At 40.0% G+C, this 23764-nt stretch overlaps 1 protein-coding gene across 2 annotated transcripts in view; it reads left to right on the forward strand.

Annotated features, from left to right (window-relative positions):
* The window catches only part of rnf31 (ring finger protein 31), a 50325-nt gene that overhangs the window by 14830 nt on the left and 11731 nt on the right, over positions 1-23764 (forward strand). For both annotated transcript variants that reach the window (XM_084732823.1, XM_084732822.1), the window contains exons 9-18: positions 1002-1174; positions 7758-7991; positions 8083-8268; positions 8358-8525; positions 9562-9747; positions 10860-11066; positions 11164-11337; positions 18403-18501; positions 20128-20217; positions 20415-20529. In XM_084732823.1, coding sequence (XP_084588949.1) covers positions 1002-1174; positions 7758-7991; positions 8083-8268; positions 8358-8525; positions 9562-9747; positions 10860-11066; positions 11164-11337; positions 18403-18501; positions 20128-20217; positions 20415-20529 — 1632 coding nt within the window. The remainder of the gene's footprint in view (positions 1-1001; positions 1175-7757; positions 7992-8082; positions 8269-8357; positions 8526-9561; positions 9748-10859; positions 11067-11163; positions 11338-18402; positions 18502-20127; positions 20218-20414; positions 20530-23764) is intronic.

Below are 23764 nucleotides of genomic sequence, written 5' to 3' on the forward strand. Positions count from 1 at the left end.
AATATATTCAGTATATCATTTAAATGTTGTTTGTCATTTTAATTATGAAAGTAATACTTGATAATAATACAGTGTATTTAATGTATAATGGTACTTTTTATTTTGGGCCCTAGTACAGACTCCAACCATCAGTGTGGACCTGAAAATAGGCCTCCTTAGACTCTCGCCTTTTCAGTTCCTCTAGGGGTCTTAATCCATTCACTCTCACGTAAGGCTTTTATTGTGAAACACCTGTAGGAAGTGTTGAGCTTCATTAAAGGGTAAATTCACAGCTTTTCATTTGGATGTCTAGTCAGAGATCACAGTTTTCCTGCTTGCAAAGTCATGTGTGCCTTCATGTACCAGGATGCGTTGCGCACAAGCTTCCACTGGCCCATGTCCATGTTGATGTGTATTGCCACCATTACCTGTAGCTGTTACTTTGTTGGTCATAACATAACACTATGTGAAAAAAATACTCATCTAGCATGCCCCTGGCTACCCAGAGGAGGAGATAACAAATCCAGCTGAAAATAATCTGTAGTTCTTCCTTAACACCAGTGATGATAGTACAGCTTTCTTGGTCAGTATAGCAGCGCTGAGGAAGTTATTGCTTCAACTGACTACATTTCCCATCAACACTGAAAAGTACCAAATATTCCCTTTAACAGCTAATTTAAATCAAGAGGGAACAGGAAAGTTGACTTGATGGGAATCTTTGTCTCTATTCTGTTTTAACAGCCTCTATATTTTTGGTAATACTGCACCCATCACTTTTACTGGAAATTATTGAATACCAGCTTTTATTTTAAAAATTACACCTGACCTTTAACATCATTAACCCTGTCATTGTCACGTAATGATGGCCAAAGCTTTTTCACTTAGGACAGCAAGAAATGGCCACCACGGTCATGGTACCTTTGGACCAAAATAATAGTTTTCCACCAGGTTGATGACAGTTGATAAGTCTGTGAGCAGATTAAACTGACATGTTTGTGTGTGTGTTCATGTGTTCTTGTCAGAGTGGCAGTGTAAGAGCTGTACCATGGTGAACGCAGCCAGCAGTATTTTGTGTGAGGCGTGTGAAAGACCTCGCTTAGCCACAAGACCTCCAGTGACCCCATCACACCCACCCATCAACCCCCCTAGACCACCTGCACCAGTATTGGGCATGCCTGGTGACCCTGACAGTCAGGTCAGTTAACTCTGTTTGTGTGTGTGTCCGAATTTCAGTTTGTCTAATGCTTTAGTCTATCCCATCAACCTCAGCTGTACTACATGTTTATTGCTGATAAGCTATAGTTAACATGCTAACACAAACAGGGCTCACTGTTAATGTTTTATTTTTCTTGCCTGGTCAGACAAGTGGGTCAGAAATTTACTTGCCTTAAGTCAGTTTTTACTTGCCCCTGACAATTTTTTTGAACGTATTGGTGGTTGTCAAATAACAACAAAGACTAAAGTTATTTGTTATGTTTAATCAACGGCTGCAACATCTATAAACAGACAAAGAAAATAGTGAAGATTGTCCTTCCAAATTTCGCAGAGCCCAAGGTGATGTCTTTCAGTGTCTTGTTAGTCAGTCCAAAACCCAAATATATTCAGTTTAAATTAGTAATAGGGCTGCAACTAATGATTATTTTCATAATTTATTAATCTCTTGATTATTTCTTGATCAATTAGTTTAGTTGTTTGGTCCATAAAATGTCAGAAATGGTGAAAAATGTTGACCACTGACCAGACACCAAGTGTATCGAAGTGAGAAAAAAGGGGGGTGGGGGACAAAAGGAGAAAAAAGTAAGAAAGAAAATAAAGAGCCTTGCTGGCTTCTGTTTCCCGCTGGCTGCCTGTTCTATATCTCTGTGGAAAGCCAGTTATGCAGTGATAAAGTTCTCACAAAATTGAACAGACTCTTCTCTGCATAAGGCAACCTTAATGCCTGCATTTATCGTTTGATCAGTATTTTTTCCAGCTGCAGCTGACTGCATGCAGATTTGACTCTCATCTTCTAGTTGTTGAAGTGAAACATCTCCTGATGCTGAGTTAGGACGGATCATCAGTGATGTTTCAGGTGTTTCGGGTCCTGAGAATATCATACACCCTCGCCCAGGCAACCCAGCTGGAACTGATCAGACCTCAGCTTCTGCCCCCTTAACCTATAGTCACCTTGAGACTCTATACAGCCTTTTTTTTTCTTCTGCTGTCTGTCCTTCACTTCTCCCCAGTCGTGTCCAGTACTGCCCAAGCCCTGCAGAGTGCTCTGCTAAACCTCTGCACCTGACTTCTACTGGCAAATGCCTCACTTTCCAGCCCTGCTTATGGCAGTCCTTGATCAGACCATTGTACTTCTCCCTTAATCTCCGAAAGGCCTCCTCCATGCACTCCTCCCATGGCACAGTGAGCTCCATCATCACAATGTGCTCCAGGTCTTATGGTGGTCTTAGCTACATGCTGTGCGAACTTGAGCAACTGCAAATCTTGAGAAGCCCTGGTGCTACCTCGCATGTTCTGTTTGGCCTCTCTCTTGATTTAATGAGGCAGATGGCTGACTTAACTGGTTTTGCCCTCAAGCAGTCAGTAATGACCCTGCAGATGGACTCTACAGTTGTCTTGAGCACCTGGTCATACCTCCACCGATAGTGATACCCAAAGCCTTCGGGAAGCAGCTCAGAATGTGCTCAAGGGATCCAGTCCTTTGACAAATGGGGCATTGTGGTGACTCAGCCATGCTCTATCGGTACAGGTTGGATGAGCACTTGATAAGGTGTAGTTCTACCCACCAGAAGTCCATCCCGGGACTCTCTTTTTCCTCTACTTGTTCCCATCTGCTATCTCATTCTCACTGCTCTGTGTGATGTGCTGTCCACTGCTCTCACTCATCTAGATATCTGCTACAAGAAAAGTGGATGGTTTTCCTTACTTGAAGAATTAAACTGATTTTAAAACTAGGCAAAAGAAAAGCCACACTGTAGATATTGTTTTTTTTTTCTTTTTTAATTTTAAAAGGTTCCAGCAATTGCTTTATTTGGTATGAGTTGTAAGGAAAATAAGATTATAAACACAGAACAACTAGCTAAACACTGTCTTTATATTTACTCCAGTGAACTTAGCAAGAAGCTAGTAGGAAAATATGCACCCATAAATAAAGTGTACACAGTGTTAAAATTTGATTTTAGTCACTGTCAGGTCTGGATATTTAGAGATTTTTTTATGCCTTTATTTAGATAGGACAGCTGAAGTGAAGACAGGAAATGGGGATAGAGAGTGGGGGAAAACACGCAGCAGGGGTTGTAGGTGGGAGTCGAACTCACGGCCGCTGCAGATGACTCACAGCCTCGGTACGTGGGGCGTATGTTCTACTAACTGAGCTACCGTGCCACCCCAAAATGTGTGCGCCGCCTGGTAATCGAACCCAGGACGTAAGAAAGGGAATCTTGCATGATACCACTACACCAGTGGCACCTTTCAGGTCTGGATAAGTACGGAGAAAAGAAAAGAGTATGGAAAAAATATTAGGATCAGTGTATATGATGGAACAGGGGCAGAGGCAACCAAATTTGGAAAATGTTTTTTTCTGGGGCAGACCCCCCAGCTGGCTACTTTTTCCCACTGGCTGGCTGCACTAAATATCTCTTTGGAAAGCCTGCTTATTAGTTCTGCAGTGATAAAGTTATCACAAAATTAAACAGACTCTTCTTTGCATAAGGAAACCTTTATGCCTGCATTCATCGTCATTTCCATGGACACAGTGAATTAAGAAAGCTGCACAGGTGGGAAAACATGAAAATTAAATTATTGAATCTTTTACAACTCATTTTTGTCTCTTAATTATAAAATAGACTAAACAATGTGGGGGGAGGAATAATGTACTATTATTTATCTCATATGTTAAAAGGAAATATAGGAGTAGAGGTAGAACTGGTTAGTTTACTTCCTCTCTGGGCAGGAACGTGTTCGTGGAACGTCATCTCACCTCTTGTGTAGAATACATCAGAATCAGTGCGTAAATACAATTTGCCAAGTTTTCCCAAACATGAAGCCTTGTTAGCTATGGGAAATGGCAGGCAGATGTCAAATATGATCTTGGAAATCAACAGAGAAGTCTGGAAACATATCATTATCAGTATTGGCTGTAGGACAAAGAATGGTACAGAATATTGCAGTAAATTAAAAGATGATCATGAGCTTAAATGAAGCTGAAAGAAGAGGCAAAACACAAGCTAACAGACCAGAAACTCAGTCTGTCTTACTCTCTGCTGTTGCTCATTTGCCTCCCTCTTGGATTTGTCTTATTTTCAGCTTTTCAGCTTCTTGTTGTGAGTCATGGCATCCTACATGAATGTACACTTTTCTGCCAAAATGGATCTTATTTTGGTTATTGCTTATTTTACATGAGGGTTCTCTATTCTCTCGTGTAAAATGTTATGTTATTGTGTTATTGTCATGTTTTAGTTTAACATGACAACAGGTCTAAAGTAGCTTTTCTCCATGTGTCAGACGACATTACAGATAATACACTGATAAAATCTGCTCATTTAGTGAAACATAATATTATGGCAATGGAATCAGAAAGGCTTTCTTTCCTGGAATAAGTAATTTTAAATCAATTTCTTCTCCAGCCTTCAGAGTGAGTTAGAGCGCTACTGTCCTCTGCAGCAACATCTCAGAAAAGACACCTCACTTCACCTGATATGTGTTCATGGCTGCTGTAGGACAAACACATCGACCCCTGACTAAAGCTGTCTGCTGAGCAGCTCCTCAGAGGTTCTTTGAAGGACAAACACTTTGACTGTAGAACTGATATTAAAGCAGCTAAAGAATCCTTTGCTGGACTTCTGACAGGTCCTGTGTGCTCTTTTTACATGCGCATCATTTATTGCTGCTGTATTTCACTCTACAGATCCATCAAGCAAGAAAAAAATCATGAATTTGTTGAAGGCTTTATATTCTTGTCAGTTTTTAAATTCAAACAGCTATGTTCACTTTTGTTTTTCACTGCTTATTAGATTAAACTGTCTCTTAAAGGTTCTATCACAACATTAGTAACACTAGAACACTTAAAAAGACAGTCGACTCCAAAATCAAAAATACACATTTTTCTCCTGGCCTGTAGTGCTCTTTTCCTTTAAGAATTTTTTGGTGTGAGCTACAGAGTTTTGGAGATTTCAGCCATAGAGAAGTTTGCCTTCTCTCCAATGTCATGAGACTAGATTGCACTCGCCTTGTGGTGCTCAAAGCACCAAAAACTATGTTGGAAAAATTGTAAACCAGCATCTCTTTCCAGAAATCCTGACATGGTTACTCAAGATAATCTACAGACCTTGTTGTGAGCAGTTTCATGTAGGAAGGATTTCCTTCCTGCAGTAGAAGCTACCAAAACTACTAGTCCTACATGAAGCTGCTCACAAAAAGGTTTGTGAATTATCTTTAGGAACAGGGTTATGATTTTCAAAAATCAGAACAGAAAATAGAATAGCAGAATGCCATTTAGTCCCATTTTATTGGAGAGAAAGCAGACATCTCTATGGCTGATATCTCCAAAACTCAAGTAGCACTACAGGCAAATATGTATATATGATGCTGGTGTGAACGGTCCCTTGTCAGAAATTAAAGACTGCAAACCAGATGTGAACCCTGACCTGTAGACTCAAAGAAACCATGAGGTCACTGAGGTCATGTCCTTGGTATTTGTTCTTGGCCTGTTTGGTTTTTTTTTTTAATAATATATACATGCTTCTTAAAATGTTAAAGTGCCAAAATGCTTGAAACTACTTATATGTATGGTGTGTTGTGAACTAACGTTGACATCATCTGTATGTGACATACATGTAATGAGTTGCAGTATGGTCCTGTCATCCTATTCAGTCCATGGACTTGGGGTGTTACGATTTAAACAAGGTGGAGGACCCAAATGCAGACCACACAGAGGAGCAGTTCAAACGGATATTTAATTAACAACCAAAAGAACAAAAGGCTTACATAAATCCAGCAGGTGAGGGTCCAAAATCCAGGCAGGGAAAAAAAACAAAAATCCACATACAGGAGAACTCTAGGAAACAAACAAGCACTGAGACAAGGCGAGAGGGAGTGACAATGAACCGACAAAGAAAAGACGACAAGACACAGGATTAAATACACTAGGAAGGGGAAGAAAACAAGACACAGGTGAGGGCAATCAGAGACAGGTGAAAATAATCAGTGATCACAAAGGGAGGGAACACAGACAAAGACAGGAAGTAAAACCAAAACACATGAGGGAGGAACAGAAACTATCAAAATAAAACAGGAAACAACCAACAAGAATCCCAAACCATGACATGGGGTTTCTATCCTGCTTACACGCAACCCAAAATCACCGTGTCACTGGTTGAGCTTTCAAAGCAAACCTTTACCAATATGGCATTGGTAATAGTCTTAATTCACTGAGTAAAAACAATGTGGCTATACACACCATTTCTCCCCGCAGCTTCTCTGATGTCCAGCCTCTTTTATTTTGACCACCGTTTTTGGCGAGTTTCATTTTGTTTTTGTTGAATTTGAAGTGTGTGTCAAATGATACAGTTACTCTTTTTGTAAATGGAGTCTGGTGGTTTTGAACAAAGCGGTAACATAGCTGTTTTTGGTTAAACATTAGGATATTATTCTTTGACCAAAAGCTCTGTCTCTGTACGGATCCTTTCCATAAAACTCTCTGACATGTGGAGTAACAATCTGAGCCTGGCAGTGGCAAAAACAAGCACTTTCAGTGGATGCATTTCAAAGGTTTGCACTTGCCCATGAGAGTTACATTGCAGCCTGTTTCACAGCTGCAGAATTTCCCACAATTCTGGACCAATTCAAAAAGTTGTTGTTCCTATTAGTCACTTACACAAAAAACATGGGAAAATAGGGTCCAGGTTGAAAAATACAAACAAGTAGCCTCTTGCATGTGGTTTTGGATAAAAATGTCTGACAAATTAATATAACATATGTCTTTAATTTTCTCTTAGCTAGTACCAAATCACATTATCTCCAGGACATTTCCTAGGAAATTATTATGATCTTATCTTGGTTGTAAAATAACATTTTCATCTGTGTCTCAGCCAAGTTTTTCAAACCATCAGACCGTGTTCAGATCCCAACTCTGTGATTAGGTTTTCTCATTTCTGTCTCATTGAATTATTTTTAAAAAATAACAAAAATGATCAAAGCAAAACAGCAGCTTCCTGTCTGTGTGTGGGCTTGTGTAGGTGTGGTAGTGTGAAGAGTTCAACCCTTTAAGGGGATAGTTTGGATTTTTGGATTTTGGAGTATGGTTGTATGAGGTACTTATCCATAGTGTAGTATAATGTACAGCTGTGGACAGAGTCAGCAGCAAAACATTTTGGACACCTAGAAAATTCCGTATCATTTTAGGTGTACACTGTTTTTACCACTTTACCTTGCTGTCTGACAGAACTTTCTGACAGGAAACTACCTTTAAATAAGCCAAATATCACTCTTTTCAAACTGACCAAACTTCTTTGACGGAAACAGTAATTTTACCTCACAAAACACAGGAGTTGCTGGTCAAGGTAAAATTGCTGTTTTTGTCAGAGGGGTCTTCTGGCTTAGCTTTCTACACCAGTACTCCTGCTGCTTATCATAGCCCTTTAAAATGTCAGTTCCTTGTTTTGCATAATTTAGGCAACTTTAGATGTGACTTAAACTCATCATAGCTTTAGTTAATACAGAAACTTTTGTTTATTTTGTACACTGAGTCTCTCTGTTTCTCTGTGTCTGTGTGTCTCTGTGTCTAGTGGGTGTGTCAGTTCTGCACCTATCTGAACTACTCTCCTGCTACAGTGTGTGAGATGTGTGACCTGGCTCGTCCTGAGCCCGCACCCCTGCCTGCGAAGCTCCGCCCTCCCTCTCCTGTCAGACGCGTCCCCGCACTGCCAATCAAACCCAAAGAGCCTGCCTCTGAAGACGTGGACTCTTGGAGACAGAGACTGATGAAGGAGGAGGGGTTGAAGCTAATTCAGCTGATCAGAGCAAGTCACCTTCATCACCTTTCATTGTTTTGGATGTAGACTTGGTTTAGTGTGTGTGTTCTAGTCTATCTGTCCTCTGTGTGTGTGTCAGGATGGGGAGAAGAAAGGAGTGAGTCCAGAGGAGGTGTACACCAGCATGAGGGTAGCTGGGGACAGCAGCATCCTGCCCTGCAAGTGGTTAAAGACAGAGCTTCCTCTACTGTTGGACCAGATCAGAATGTCGGTGGCAACATCCTCCATCCAGTCTGTTAGTGACAGGACCAGCACAGAGCTCACAGTCAGTATGCTGCTTCTGTCAGTGTTAACCCTGACTGACTATCACTGTCAGTAGTGTTTCTGTCAGTGACACACCTTCCTCTAACACAGAGCGGCTCATGTGAAGCACCAGCTGAGGATGCTGGGAAAGAGGAGGACCCTGCAGAAACAGAGGGTGTGGTCCAGTTGTCCAGAGCAGAGGCCAAGCAGGCCTGGCTGACAGCAGGGGGCGACACTGAGAGAGCTGCCAGACAGGCTCTGAGGGACAGACTGGCCAAGGTGACTAATATGTCTCCATAAAGTTGGGCTCAGGCTACAGGAGTTTTAAAATCCTAAACAAAATCAGGCTGTATCACGCACACAAAGTGGAACTTCACAGATGTTCTTCTCTCTGATCTATCTAATCTAATCTACACATCTTAATATCTTGTGTTGTGTGCACAGTATAAGATATTTAGATTATCTTGCCACAGTCTTACTTGACCTCATGGGGAAGCAGATGTAAGCAAAACAGAGACCGAAATGGTGCTGTAGTAATGTTTGCAGTGAGAAAAAAAAACAAAAGCAGAATGCTAAACAATTCTGAATGAGAAAATGTTTGAGGAAATGTCATTCATATAGGTTGTTTTTTCTTCAGCCAGAACTGGAGGAGAGATCTTACAGTACTCTACACTAGGTTTGGATAGGTTAGGTTGGGTTAAATTGCATTATTATTGTGCATCTATATGTATATATCTATATCTATATCTATATCTATATCTATCTCTCTCTCTATATGTGTATATATATATATATATATATATATATATATATATATATATATATATGTATGTATGTATATATATATGTATACATATATATATATATATATATCTTGCGACATGCTATCTTGTATAATTATTATTATTATTATATTATTATTATTACTATTATTACGTTACATCATGTTTTTGACGTGTTTGAAAATGATTGGGATGGCCCTGATGAGTCTTCGAGCAGGTCTGCAGGTTAAAGACTGTATTTGTGAACCCCTCACACTAGCAGATAATCTGGGCTGATTATCAGTACTGACCAAGGTTCCAGAACAGATTACTCCTCTGATATACTTTTTTGTGTAAACACAGGTGTTACCAAATATCAACATGGCTGTTGTGAAAAAGGTGTACTGTCATAGGGAGTGAATCAGGAATAAATCAGTCCAAAACTCCTGTAGTCAGAGCCTGGCTTAAATTGATTCCAAATGCACAACAGTATCCCAGCATTCGTCTGTCTGTCTGGAGATGCAGTCATGTTTTTCTTCACCCTGCCCTCTCAGGTGAAGGAGCTGTGTGCGCTGGGCTTCAGTGACGAGGCTCGCTGTCATGATGTTTTGAGGCAGAGTGGTGGTGAGGTGAGAGGGGCACTGGCCTTGCTGCAGCGACCTCTGCTGGAACCCTTCCACAAGCGCATTTGGAGTGACAAGCCTGAGCCTCCTGTAGACATCCATCACCCTGACAAACAGGTGAGAGCAGGTCAGGGCACAGCCACTGTAACAGTTCAGTCCTTAGCCATCTTAATTCTGTTGGTCTTCTGCTATTTAAAGATTCTTAAACTTTCTGTAGTTGCTTATCCTGCCCTTTCATGTCATTGTAATGCAAAAGATTTCTCCGTATTAAAGGGATAGTTCAGATTTTTTGAGGTGGGGTTGTATGACGTACTTATTAGGGTTGGACTGACGGACAATGCCATTGTTCATCAGAATAACTAACATGGTGCTGAGACAAAAACCCTTTTAGACCCAACAACGATATCATCGTCCATCACAATGTTTCTCTGTGACATGACAGGACATCTTTATGCTTGTCTATTCAAGCTGCATTAGATAATATTTTGATAAGAATGGATCAAATCAGTGTGTTTTGTGTAACCACAAAGAACCATCCCCAACTCAGCAGTTCTCCTCAGCTCCAAAGAACTTTTTATAGCCATTTTTACTGGACAGTTTTGGTCTTCTAGGTCTGCAAACCCCACTGATTCAGGATTGTTTTCAACAGTGTGCAGTACTTACACAGCACCAAACAGCTGACAGACACAGTTAGAGACTAGAGGATGAGTGTAGTGTAGCATTTAGCAGTTTAAGAGACAGATATTTCCCTTAATTTCCCTTGGGAGCTTAACATCAACCCAATACAACACTGCCAGAGGGAAGAAGAGGCACAAGCTTGGGACCCTCAAACAGACCCTGAGCAGCTGCTCCATGGCACTGGTAAAGGGATGCTAGCACTAGAGACAAGACGACTTGCCTCAAACAAACAATGGCAGTCCTGAAGAGGTTAGCTAGATACTGTGACAGCATCAGTTATGTCAGAAGGGTATGGAGGGTATTTCTTCATTGAAAGAAGAGCAAAGAATGACACTGAAGGCTTTTCTCCATGGAAAATATATTTTTGCTCTTCTCCTGACCAGCTTCAGATAGTTTGATTTGGTTGAGCGAAGTTAGCCTGTGATAGACACATGGTTCATTCAATCACCTGCCAAGTGTTTTTTTAAGTTCCTGCCCTTTTCCAACCAGTTTCTAATGACTTACCGGATGGTTCTGTGTAAAAACACCGTAATTCCTTTCTTCTTTTTCAGCGGATCTGTCGGAGGTTACTAGCGGTGTATGATCTTCCCAGCTGGGGTCGCTGTGAGCTGGCATTATCACTGCTTCTGGAGCACAGTGCCCCCTACTCACTGGAGGATGTAGTGCAGGCTGTACGGGAGTCCCATGACAGGGAGTTCATAAAGCGAGTGCTGGCTAAAGAGTGTCCTATCTGCCTGTCTGTCTTCCCCCACAGCAAGGTACACTGACAGTGAATCTTTATATAAGCTTTGTGCAGTTTTGAAGCAATCTTACCAGCTGTCATGACCTGCTCTCTGGCCCTCTCTTCTCCCTCAGATGCAGTCTCTGACGTCGTGCCAGTGCTCAGTGTGTTGTGGTTGTTTCCAGCAGCACTTCACAATTGCTGTGAGGGACAAACACATCAGAGACATGGTGTGTCCTGTCTGCTGGGAGCCTGACATCAATGACCCTGAACACCTCAACAGCTACTTCTCCACCCTGGACATCCAGGTAGGAAGGAGATGACCTGAGAGAGGAATGAGGGAGGACTCACAGTCCATCAGTATCAGGATGGCAGAGGGACTACTGTTATGCCTGATCATTGTAGAAAAATCCAATATATCCTGAGTGAGGTTATATAAGACAGGATAGTGCAAGACAGCTGATATTATAACTTCCTCCTCTGTGCCCTTTCCAGGTTAGTATATACTTACAAATAAATGTTCCGAAAGGGCTGAGGTTGTACTCAAAACCATTTGCTTAGTAAGAACCCCTTTTTAAAGAATGGGTTTGTCAAGGGTTCTTTGATGGACTAAGGGTTCTGTTAAGGACTCTTTTCCTCCAAAGAACCCTGTTTTGGGGTTTAGCAACAAGGGTTGTTGAAAGTTCTTGAACTCTTTCATCAAGGGTTCTTTGTACCATAATATAAAAGGGTTCTCGGTAAAAGCTCTTGGGTTGGTTCTAAATAAAACCTTTCAAATATAAAAAGGTTCTCAGGAGAAATCCCAGGGTGTGTTCTAGGTGAAACCTTTGGAACACTTGGTAGAATGACCTGTGTGCGTTTTAGATATAATCTTTGGAATGCAAAAAGATCCTTGATAGAAGCTCCAGGGTGGGTTCTAAATAAAACCATTAGAATATAAAACTGTGTTCAGTAGAACCACCTAGGTGGATTCTAGTTAGCACCCTTAGAAGGTGGAAACATTCTTGGAAAAAACCCCACATAGGGTCCTGGGTGGAACCATTACACAACAGAAGGATTCTCTGTAGACCTCTAATGGGGGATTCTGAGTGAAACCTTTCACAGATTGTTCTAGGTATAACTCTTTATGTTTGGGTCTAGGTAGAATTCTTTCAAATGGTACCTTTATAAAAGGTTCTACCAGGAACCAAGAAAGGAACAAAGTGAAGAACCCTTTAAGGTTCTAGTCGGCACCTTTACCTCTAAGAGTTTACTGTCAAGATGGTTTTCTATTGGTCAGAAACTCTACAGATGATGTGCAGGCCAATTTTAGAGATTTACCACAGATCCACTGTTCACAGTCATTCCATTGGAATGAACTGGTTTCAGGACAAAATGTGCTGTTGTAAATACTGGTGTGACCGGGCTACTATGGTCATATACATTTTGACAACCTTGGATTTAATCTGCCATGCAATCTGACAATAAGTATTTTATGCCAGTAGTAAAGGCCCACACCAGTTTACATTGTCAGCGTTCAGCTGACAGTTATTTCGTCAGATGAACAAATGTGTATATTTATCATCTTCAGTGTAACAAAGAGCTCACAAGGGGGAAAAAATGATTATAACCATTGTTAGTACTGGTAGAGTGCAAATTGACAGCATGTTCTGATTAATGGCATTTTCACGCCGGCCTTGTTTGGTCTGGTTAAAACGGACCGTGGTCCGTTTGCCTGTTTGGTGCGGTTCGTTTGGGCTGGTGTGAAAGCTGTCAATCGAACCCTGGTGCAATCCACTTGAAAAGGTGGGTCTCGGTGCGGTTCCAAACGAACTCTGGTGCCATTCATTTGTAATGTGAAAGCAAATTAACCAAACACAGGATTTTATGATAGAAGATGTGATTTTGGCACAACTTCAAAAGTTAAATCCATCAGTTGATCCTTAAATGTGTTGAGGGGCGATCGTATGATTGATAAGACATGAACTATATTGAGGCAAGTACCTAGAAAACAGGTGCACTACCTGTTTTCCCCGGTTAACAGGCCAAAAGCTGTTCAAACTACTGTGCTTATATGCTACTTTGTGTGCTCTGTCTGATTAAAAAGTGTGTGACAGCGATCCCACAGTAATACAGCGGTATGACACACACATGAAAAAGTTGGGTAAAGGGCGGATGCGTTGTCCACCTCCCCCTCCCTTTGTCTCTCTCTGTAAATTCAATGTATAACGATCTACAGTTGCGTTGTCAGACGCAGTGCTGCAGCGTACTGTCTCTATGTGGACATTACGCACATACGAGCCACAGCAGGTCAGTGAGGTGCATAAAGGTGTGCAGTGTATGGCGTTTTAACATTTAATAACTAAATTTGACTATCCGGAATTAACATTATAGATATCAATAATTTCATTTTGACTAGTCGTAATTATATTGTGACTAGTAAGTATTTTCATTGAAGATATCTATAACTTCATTCTGACTAGTCAAAAGTACATTTAGAGATATCTGCAATTCAATTTTGACTAGTCAAAACAGAATTGCAGATATCCGAAATGACGTCACTTAAACCGACACTCGACTCGTCACACATCCTAAATGACAATTACAGATACCTGTAATTCAGGTTTGACTAGGCGGAATGAAAATTAAAGATATCTCAAACGTAATTATGACTAGTCAGAATTGTTGTGCAAGACGTTGCGCATGCGAGGCTTCCCATTCGTTTGCTCATTATTATGGCAAGCTTTCCATTGGATACTGGCTCAGTAAACAAAACAATTGAACAGTGTTAGAAGAAGAAATGCACATGAAGAAGAAAAAGTAGAAGAAATGGCGGTTGCTGTTGTGAACAAGGTTGTCAGAAAATGCCACGAAATAGAACAAGTTTATCGCCAAGGAATTTGGTTTGAAGGGTTTTGATTGATTGAATAGGAAGCCCTATGGCCATACAAGCCGCTCCTACCACCCACTTGCTCCCGCCTCCCACTTTTACAGGTATCTGCAATATCATTTCGCCTTGTCAAAACTCCAGTACAAGATATCTGCAATTACATTCTGACTAGGTAGATTGCAGGTAAAAGATATCTCCAATTCGAGATATCTCTAATCAAAATCCATTCCAAGATATCCACAACCCGATTATAGATATCTACATCTGAATTATGACTAGCCATAGTCCCAGCTAGAGATATCTACAACATAATTTTGACTAGTCGTAATTCCAACTCATGATATCTATAATGTAATTCTGGCTAGGTAAAACTCATTTTAAGATATCTCAAAAAACAAAGCAGATATCTTGAATTAAGGGCATTTGGAGATATCTTTAAATGGAATTAGGGATATCCATAATTCATATGCAGATATCTGCAATGCGAGTTGTGGATATCTGCAATTTAATTATGGATATCTGTAATGACAAACCCCATACACATGAATGGGAAAAGTGATGTCATTTGTCCTAGTAAAAATTACATTGTGGATATCTGAAATGATAATTGTGTATAGGAAGAATTACTTTGTGGATATCTGAAATGTTATTTTTGAATAGGAAGAAATGAATTACAGATATCTGCAATACATATCCAGCCTAGCTATTAAATGTTAAAACGGCTTGCCATAGCAGTGTCCTGTAAACTACAAGACATCTTCTTTTCATCCTATTTCTGTCAGTCTGTAAAACTGCATGTTTCTTCCTCGTGGTTCGTATTTAAAAAGTAAATGTGAACATGAACCGGACCAGGACTAAAATGCAACAATGTTTCTTTTTTTCTTTTGGTCCAGCCCAAATATACGGAAACGCATTGCATTCACTGGATTAAAAAAAATAGACACCTTATCTCGTAATTACGAGATCAGGATCTCGTAATTACAATCTTTTCTCATAATTACGAGATAAGATAAAGAAAAAGGAAACGTCTGTAAATCTTCTCTCAGTGGCAATGATGGCGCTATTGCAGTTAATCTGCTATTACTACCTTCTCGGTTTGAGACACTGGAAAATATTGATGTTTCTTAAAAATGAGGATGGTATTAATATTAGTATGTTAAGACTGTGTGGGCATCTCAAGTCGGATTGTTCAGGCGGAAAGCCCAGTCTGACGTGCTGGATGTTGCTTTCTTTCTGCAGGAGCAGTATCATGGATACAAATTCATGCATTTGAAATGCATCCAATCTGGTTTGGTAGTGACTCAGAGAACTGTACGGCACCTCAACAATAACAACTCAATTATGCGTGTCAGCCATGTCAGCTTTTCTATTGCCATGGTAATGATGTCACATGGCAAAACGCAACAAAGACACAGACATAAATAAACCAAGTTTTTAATTTACTCATAGACATATTTATGAATTTAACTACCTCTTCGTGGATGTGCAGTTAGTGGTTCTGAGTGAAGCAGTGGCCAATGTGGCACCTTTTCTTTTCTCGTAATTACAAGATCCTGATGTCATAATTACGAGATCTTTTCTCTTAATTACGAGATCCTGATCTTGTATCCTGATCTCGTAATTATGAGATAAGGAGGCTATTTCTTTTTTTTTTTATACAGTGAATGCAATGCACTTCCGTACAAATAAACCGAACTACAGGTGTGAAAACAACCCAACAGGCAGTGACTGGATGAAAAGGAGGCGTCTTGTGCAATGATGATTTGGAGCTTATTGCTGTGAGATTGCTGTCACACACTTTTTAATCTGACAAAGTGCACAAAGGATACAAACACAGTGGTATCATGTAGTTGGCCAATTCACCAAATAACTGAACCAAGACTACTTGAAAAGGTGGGACTCAAACAGACTCTAGTGTGGTTCCTTTGTGGTGTAATGGCAAACAAACCAACCACAGGATTTAATAAGGGCCGATATGTGATTCTAGCATGATTTTAAAAGATCAATTACTGATAAAGGATCTGCTGATCATGAAATCTTTTCAAAAAGCCATATTATAATTCATATGTATGAGTCATCTATATATGTATGCAAATCATTTAGTAACGCATTCAACTTCGTGTATGATAGTGAGGTATATTCCCTGATTAACAGGTCCAAAGCTGTTCACACTGCACCTTCTCTATGTATGCTGTCAGATTAAAAAGTGTGTGACAGCGATCTCACAGCAATAAGCCCCAAATCACCATGACACAACACTCTGCATCTTCGTCCTGTCTCGACCTGTTAGCCATTATTCAGAACATACAGTCAGTTTGCAGTCTACCAATACCGCTCACAGTTGTAATCAGCTTTGTGACACCAAAGAACATAAATATACAAATCAGAATCACTGAAGTGCTGCATAAACTTATTTCATTCACCAGAATATGATTTGCCTGCATGTGTCCTGATGATGCAGGATCACAGTCACCAAAACTGTCCAAGCAACAAATTATCTGTCAGTCTATAACTTCAAACCTCTTGGTTTGTTTGTAAAACATCAGTGTGAACAGAACACAAGTATAATGCAGCAGTGTATCATTTTGTATCATTTGTATCATCAGGGTTATTCTGTCAGATTGAACAAAGCTCTTTCAAGGCCAAAACACAATAAAAGCTTCAATTGGCAAATGTCAACAGACACACATCAACTGAAGCTTCTATGGCACACTGCAGGCTCCATCACAGAGTCCAAGTCCAACATCACAGAACCAGCAGTATTTTAGGAAAAGGTTTCTATTTATATGTGTCTTAATGCATGTTAATAATGTTTTATTTCTTTAATAAAATATCCTCTGAGGGGAAAAATCCTCACTTTTTTTCAGGACAGTGTGCAATATTCATGTTTTTGTGTTAAGGAAGCAGAGGACTTTATATCAGTTTCAGTCAGTTTACATCAGTGAGGATGTTTTAGATCACAGCAGACAGCAAACTGCACATTGACACACACCAAGGAGATGAAGAGGGAGAGACAGCGTCTGGAAACTTCATCATGATTTACAGTAATGCAGCGAAGTGACAGACTTTTCATAGGGGAGACGAGCATCTGTCTGTTACTGAGACAAATACTTTAGTCACAGAACTGTTCCCTCTCCCTCCCTGCTTCCACTCTGCTGCCTCTCCCTCCCTCCTTGTAGTTATAATTAATCAGCATGAAGTAATGAAGTATTTAAAAGTACACAAATCTGACCTCGAGCAAAAAAAATCACACACCGCAGAAATGTGCGGTAATATTGTGATTCATGATCATAGAAAGTTTTTATTATTATAGAATATTGGAACAAGTTCAGAGTGCAAGTGTCAAGGCAGTTTGACACATGTCAAGATGCTTTCAGTGTGTGTTCTGCCATTTAGAACAATGGTTGTACTTCGAAATGTAAGTGTCAGACACTTTTACTGCATTTTGGCCTTCAGAGACACAGAAGACATTGAGCTTCATGCAAGAACATTTTTGTATTCTTATCTTACAATTTACTTACTTTTTTCATATGAAGGGCTCATGTTAGATTCAGCAAACACTCATAACTTAAGAAAACTGTGTTAATGATCCGCCTGTGAATATGTAAGTGCATGTTTGCGAGACTTGTAAATTAGCATAATGAACATCCCAAAAACACCATATAATGCTACACTTCCTGCCCCATATGTCAGGAAGTGTCATGAAAATTGCATAACAGAGAAAAAGAAGAAGAACTTTACATGTTTGGAGTTTGATGTCCTGTTTTCAGAGATTCATAAAGGAAAATCTGTCATTTTATCAGTGTCAGCAGTGGAATTAAAGGACGCTAAGAAGAAAGGATGCAGCATTAACAAGTCCTGTTAATGCTGTGTTACCTGAGGGTCAGACTGTCACTGAAATAAAGAAGAATGTCTCAATATGAAAATGGCTTCAAAGAAAAAAAAACACCTTGCCACAGCAAGGTCATTGATGATTGCAGTTGGAGGAGAGGGTCAAGGCAAAGTCTCATTCACAGAGATGGATGAAAAATACATGCCATAAGAGTATGTCATGGATAAATTTAGAATTAATATTATAATTCAAGAGTGTAGGGTCAAAGTGATGAAATATACAGTCATCCATGAAAACTTCTTTGTGAGACCAGCAGACTGACTGCACATGACTTTACGACAGGTCTGGACCTTGTAAATTGTGTTTGTATCTGAAAGAAAATTCAAAGAGGGAAAAGTGTTAAATGCAACAAGTTCTCCTAAATCACTCATAAACACCAGTTAAGAACAAATCTGTTCGTATGAGTGGTTCCTGCATGAGGCCCATTGTGTGTTGAACTATTTTCACAGCCTGAATGGTACTGACCATGACCAAACTCAGCTTCATGTGCAAATTGGTACATCTTAAATGAGTTTTTTCTACTGCACACTTTTTCTGTTTCTACACTGAATGACTTCTTGTCACGTCTCAGGCATTGATGTCCAGTTGGGATTATTGTGTTCTGTCCTTCAGCTGAGAGAGTGTCTGGAGTCAGAAGTCTATGAACTGTTCCATAAGAAGCTGACAGAGCAGGCTCTGATCAAGGACCCCAAGTTCCTCTGGTGCTGTCATGTGAGTACACAATCAGTCAGTCTTGGCTTTGTCAACGGAAATTATGTTGAACAAATTTAATCAGACAATGGAAGCTTTAACAACATTAAGGGCTGTAATGTTGTTGCAGCACAGCTACCAGCACCAGCAGCACTCAGACAGTTTGACATTTTCCTGCCCTAGAAATTCACTTCATCCATCTGTGTGGTATTTTGGTGTCCAGCACAGAGCACACGGTGCACAGGTGGAGCAGAGGAACAAGCAGGTGGAGGTTCATTCAAATGAGGCAGCTGCAAAGACAGTTCTGGGTATTTTGATGGAAATTAGCTTTTAGAAGCTACTCTGAGGGTACATGTCTCAGAAACATGTCTGTTTCACCCTCTAACCAGTAGAAGGGTTTGAATTGTCATCAAAAATGAAAGTTAAGATGTATTTAAAGCAAGAACTTTAGAACTAGTCTCCATTAATCTATAAATGAATATGAGTAATCCTTCCAGCATCTATTGTCCACAGCTGCTTTTTTCTATATGAATGGTTTCCTCTCCAGTTCATTAAATCCCTGCAGCACCTGAAGGCAGCAGGGCACATAGACGTGGCATATTCTCTGTGTTTAGTCAACAAGTTTTGATTTTGAGTTAATTTTACCAACATTTATAAAGCCAATATAGACTAATTACTCCTAGACTAATTAAAAAACACATACATTATCCACTTGGCATATATTTTGATAGTTGAATGAACCAAAAAATGTTGTTAAAACATGTATCCTGTGTTTTTATGTTCATATGCCATGTAGGACATTTCTTGTTTAATAAAACAAGTGTAAAAGAAAAATATAAAAGGAAATCAAATTTGACTGCAATGTTCATCAGTAGGACTGAGCAGGTAAAAGAAAGGTCATATCACAATCATTTTTGCAGTTGCAATTGTTGTGATTATGTGATTAGTGGCAATGATCGTTTTTGCATTACTTTTTTTTTCATTCATAAAATCATGATGATGGGATATTTATTGAGGTCTGAACCAAAAAAACATGATTTCTTCCATCTGGAAGATTTTTAGCTCATATCATTTCTGCAGCACTACAGTACCTCATTATAATGCTGTTTTTTCACACATTTTTTCTTTTTCAATAAATTGGTTCTGGTTCTGCGATTTGGATTTTGCACTTGGGCATATTGTGATTTTGATAATTTTGTGTTAAACTGTGCCGCCCTTGTGCACATAAAAATGTTGTGTACAAGCTGTTTACGTTTTTAAGTTGAATGAGTGAATTGGTGATCACAGTGCACATGTTGATAAATCTGTGTTGAACCAGAGCACAGTTCCATCACTGCTGTCTTTATTAAATCATGTGCAACTGACACCAGGCTGGTGCAGAATAACCACACACAGCGCCACACACATCAGACTGGTCTTTTAGAACTCCAGAGCTCATTAATCTTGTTTCTTACGGCCTCCTTTTCAGCTTTTTTACAGTTTGTTTATTGTGTCATGTTTTATTCTTGAAATGTGTTATGACGCAAACACTGTTTTGTCATATTTTATGATTTGATGTGACAATTTACAACGTTGTGAGACTAAATGGGACCCTGAGTAGATTCAGTGACACTGTCCATATTTGTCACACTCCTCTCCTCCTCTCAGTGTTCGTATGGGTTTATCTATGATGGAGACCAGCTCAAGGTTACCTGCTTTCAGTGCCGCAACAGTTTCTGTGCTCAGTGTAAAAAGCCTGTAAGTATTCTGTGTCTCTTTGTTGTCTTGATCTGTTCTCTACCAGTCATGTCATTTTGTCACTGGCAAAAAATCTATTCTGTCATCTAGGTAGAAGGACATGTCTTTTATCTCTTAAAATCACTGGTTTGATGAAGGAGTGGACAGGTGGTTGGACAGGTGGACAGTATATTCATGTTTGGCTCTTGTCTGTGCAGTGGGAATCTCAGCATGCAGGTCTGTCCTGTGAACAGTACCAGTCATGGAAGAGAGAGAATGATCCAGAGTATCAGAGACAGGGCCTGGCTGGATACCTCCGAGACAACGGCATCAGTAAGCGCACACACACACACACACACACACACACACACACACACACACACACACACATATATTTCTACAGGAGTGTTTTTTGTAGCAGCAGTTGTTGAAGGTAATATGTGGCTCTACTTTAGCTGGAAGTGCACTAATAATGAATTTTGATGTATGTAAATAAAGCAGCATGTAAGCAGCTGGGTGGTAGACAACAGTATGTCCTGCAGCTCACACTCGCATCTAATTAAGCATAATCACAACAACTGGTGAACTCCAGAGGCAGTACACCTGCACCACTACACGTTCCCCACTCTGAACTTTATTAAACTCTTTTATTTTTAACAATAGATCAGAGCAGCCCATTCTGCTACTTTGCCGCTGCATCATGTCTGCACACCTTTTTAAATGCAGAAAATAAGAAAACCGTATCGTTGTTTAGCTATTAGGAGCACAAATCCTCTGGCCGATCAGGTGAGCAATTATGCTGTGACTTTGCCAATCAGCGATCTGCGTCATTACATAGAAAATTAAAGAATTGGGGATTCTTTCAGACTGCCTCTATCAGAGTGGATGAACCTGACATACAACTACCTTATTATATCTTAAGGTAATGTATTTCAGAAATCTGTCACTTGCTATGTCGTTAAAACACTTTATTTTGGTGTTTTGGTGCTTCATTCATAAAGCAGGTATTTTATGGAGGGGTCATATTTTCACAGTAAAGACTTCAGTTCCACCAGTTCCTTTCTGATTTATTTTGATCTACAGGTACAATCAGCAAACACTGGCTGCTTTTAAGTGCCTTTTTTCACCCGAGGGGGTTATTGCTGCTCTCATCTATCCATTCTTTGAAATGAAGTTGATGTGTTAAACTAATACCCGCATCATCTGTATTGGCCAAGAAACACAGAAATTCACATTTCTGAAGATATAACAGGCTGATTAGAATCTTTATTATGCATATGTGACATGAGTATGTCTGTGTTGTGGAGATTTTTTATAGTGCCTAAAACAAATTGCAAAGTTCCTGTTTGCAATGATTTCTCAGTGTTGGTGTACAGTTATTTTTGGTTTTGACACCTTTACAGAGCGATGCAGTTTTCCAGCATTATACAGTATAACCTTAATATGAAACACAAAAATAGAACATGGGCTGTTTTTCCATTTGAGATAATAAAAAATAATATAAGTAATATATGTAAATACACATACATACACACCTGAACAAAATCTTAAGACCGGAGGAAAAATTACAAGTATTCTCATTTTGCGCTGGTGGATCATAACCAGGTTGTAAGTGGAGCTTCAAAATGCAAAAAGAAGAAACAGGAGCAAGAGACAAAAAATAGAGAGTAGGCAATTTATTGAAAACTGCATTTACACTCAAACAGGCTCTTCATCAGCTGATCAAAAGTTTAAGACCATAGCCTTAAAAAGTCAAAATCTGCACAAAAATCTGGCCTTCATGTCATTTTCTTTTAGATATTCATACTGTCATGACCTCTTGATGGCAAAGGCAAAGAAGGTTTCTGTCTTTTAATGTAGCAGGATTGTTGAGCTGCACAAGAAAGGCCTCTTACAACATGCCATTACTGCTGAGGTTTGACACAGTAAGACAGTCATTTTAAATTTCTTAAAAGGTCCTGAGGGTTGTGGGATAAAAAAATCAAGTGGTAGACCCAAAACAATTTCACCTGTGCTGAGCCGGTGGATCCAACAGGCTGTCCATGAAGACACAGGCCATTTCTCAACCCAAATTAAGGCCCTTACTGATGCTGACTGCAGCCCAATAACCACAAGATGCCATCTGAGACAGAAGGACTTAAAGAATAATAAATGTCTTCAAAGGCCACGTCTGCTCCCACACCACAAACTTGCCCGTTTGGAGTTTGCAAGGGAGCACGAAACATGGGATACTGAATGGTGGAAAAAAGTTTTATTCTCTGACAAGAAAAAATTTAACCTGGAGGGTCCTGATGGCTTCCAATGTTACTGGCATGACAAGGAGATCCCACTGGAGATGTTTTCTACGCAGCACAGTGGAGGAGGTTCCATCATGATCTGGGGTGTTTTTTCCTTCAACAGAACAGTGGAGGTTCAGGTTGTGCAGGGGCATCAAATGGCGGCTGGCTATGTGGAGATGTTGAAGCGGGCATCCCTCTTGACCGAGGGCCCTCGTCTGTGTGGTAATGACTGGGTCTTTCAACAAGACAACGCTGCAGTTCACGCCTTAGTTAATGCCTGCCTGACGAAAGACTTCTTCCAGGAGAATAACATCACTCTTTTGGATCATCCTGCACGTTCCCCTGATCTAAAAATCCCATTGACAACATTTGGGGATGATGGCAAGGGAAGTTTACAACAACGGACGTCAGTTCCAGACCGTGGATGCCCTTTGTGAAGCCATCTTCACCACATGGAGCAACGATCTCACCAGCCTCCTGGAAACACTTGCATCAAGCAGGCCTAAACAAATTTTTGAAGTGATCAACAAGGACGGTGGGGCTCCTCACTACTGAGTCCTTTTTTGACACTTTTAGTTCTGTTTTGGTTTTTTTTTGGGCTATGGTCTTAAACTTTTGATCAGCTGATGAAGAGCCTGTTTGAGTTTAAATCCAGTTTTAAATAAATTGCCTACTTTCTATTTTTTTGTCTCTTGCTCCTGTTTCTTCTTTTTGTATTTTGAAGCTCCACTGACAACCTGGTTACGATACACCAGCACAAAATGAGAATACTTGTAATTTTACTCCTGGTCTTAAGATTTTGTTGAGGAGTGTATATAGATTGTAGAGACAAATTAAAACAGAATAAGGTTTGGGGGAAATCTACATTTTCCACTTCTCTCACATTTCCTCAAATTTAGTTTTCTGAGTGTTACGACCCCAAGTTGGGCTAGGGGATGAGGGGTGCAACATTAAATAAATTTACCCGGGAAAAAAAAGGAAGAAAGGAGAACTGAGACAAAGATGTAAACAAAAGTTCTTTTATTAATAAAGTGTGTCAAATTAAGTTAACTAATTAAACTAACAGGGTTAACTTAACCTACTAAATTAAACAACACACACACACACAAGACAACAAGTGTCCATGCTAGCCAGGGAGGCTAACAAGAACACAAGGACAGAAAACAACGAGTGCCTTTGCTAGCTGAGCGCGCTAGCAAAGCACTTGTCGACTGCCACGAGTAGTCTAACCTGCTGCTGCAGGATTAAACTACAGACTCAGGCCCACTGGCCCAGATCGAATGGCCCTC

The sequence above is a fragment of the Lutjanus erythropterus genome, chromosome 12, assembly GCF_056507025.1.
Source record: "Lutjanus erythropterus isolate fLutEry1 chromosome 12, fLutEry1.hap2, whole genome shotgun sequence".
Taxonomy (NCBI): domain Eukaryota; kingdom Metazoa; phylum Chordata; class Actinopteri; order Lutjaniformes; family Lutjanidae; genus Lutjanus; species Lutjanus erythropterus.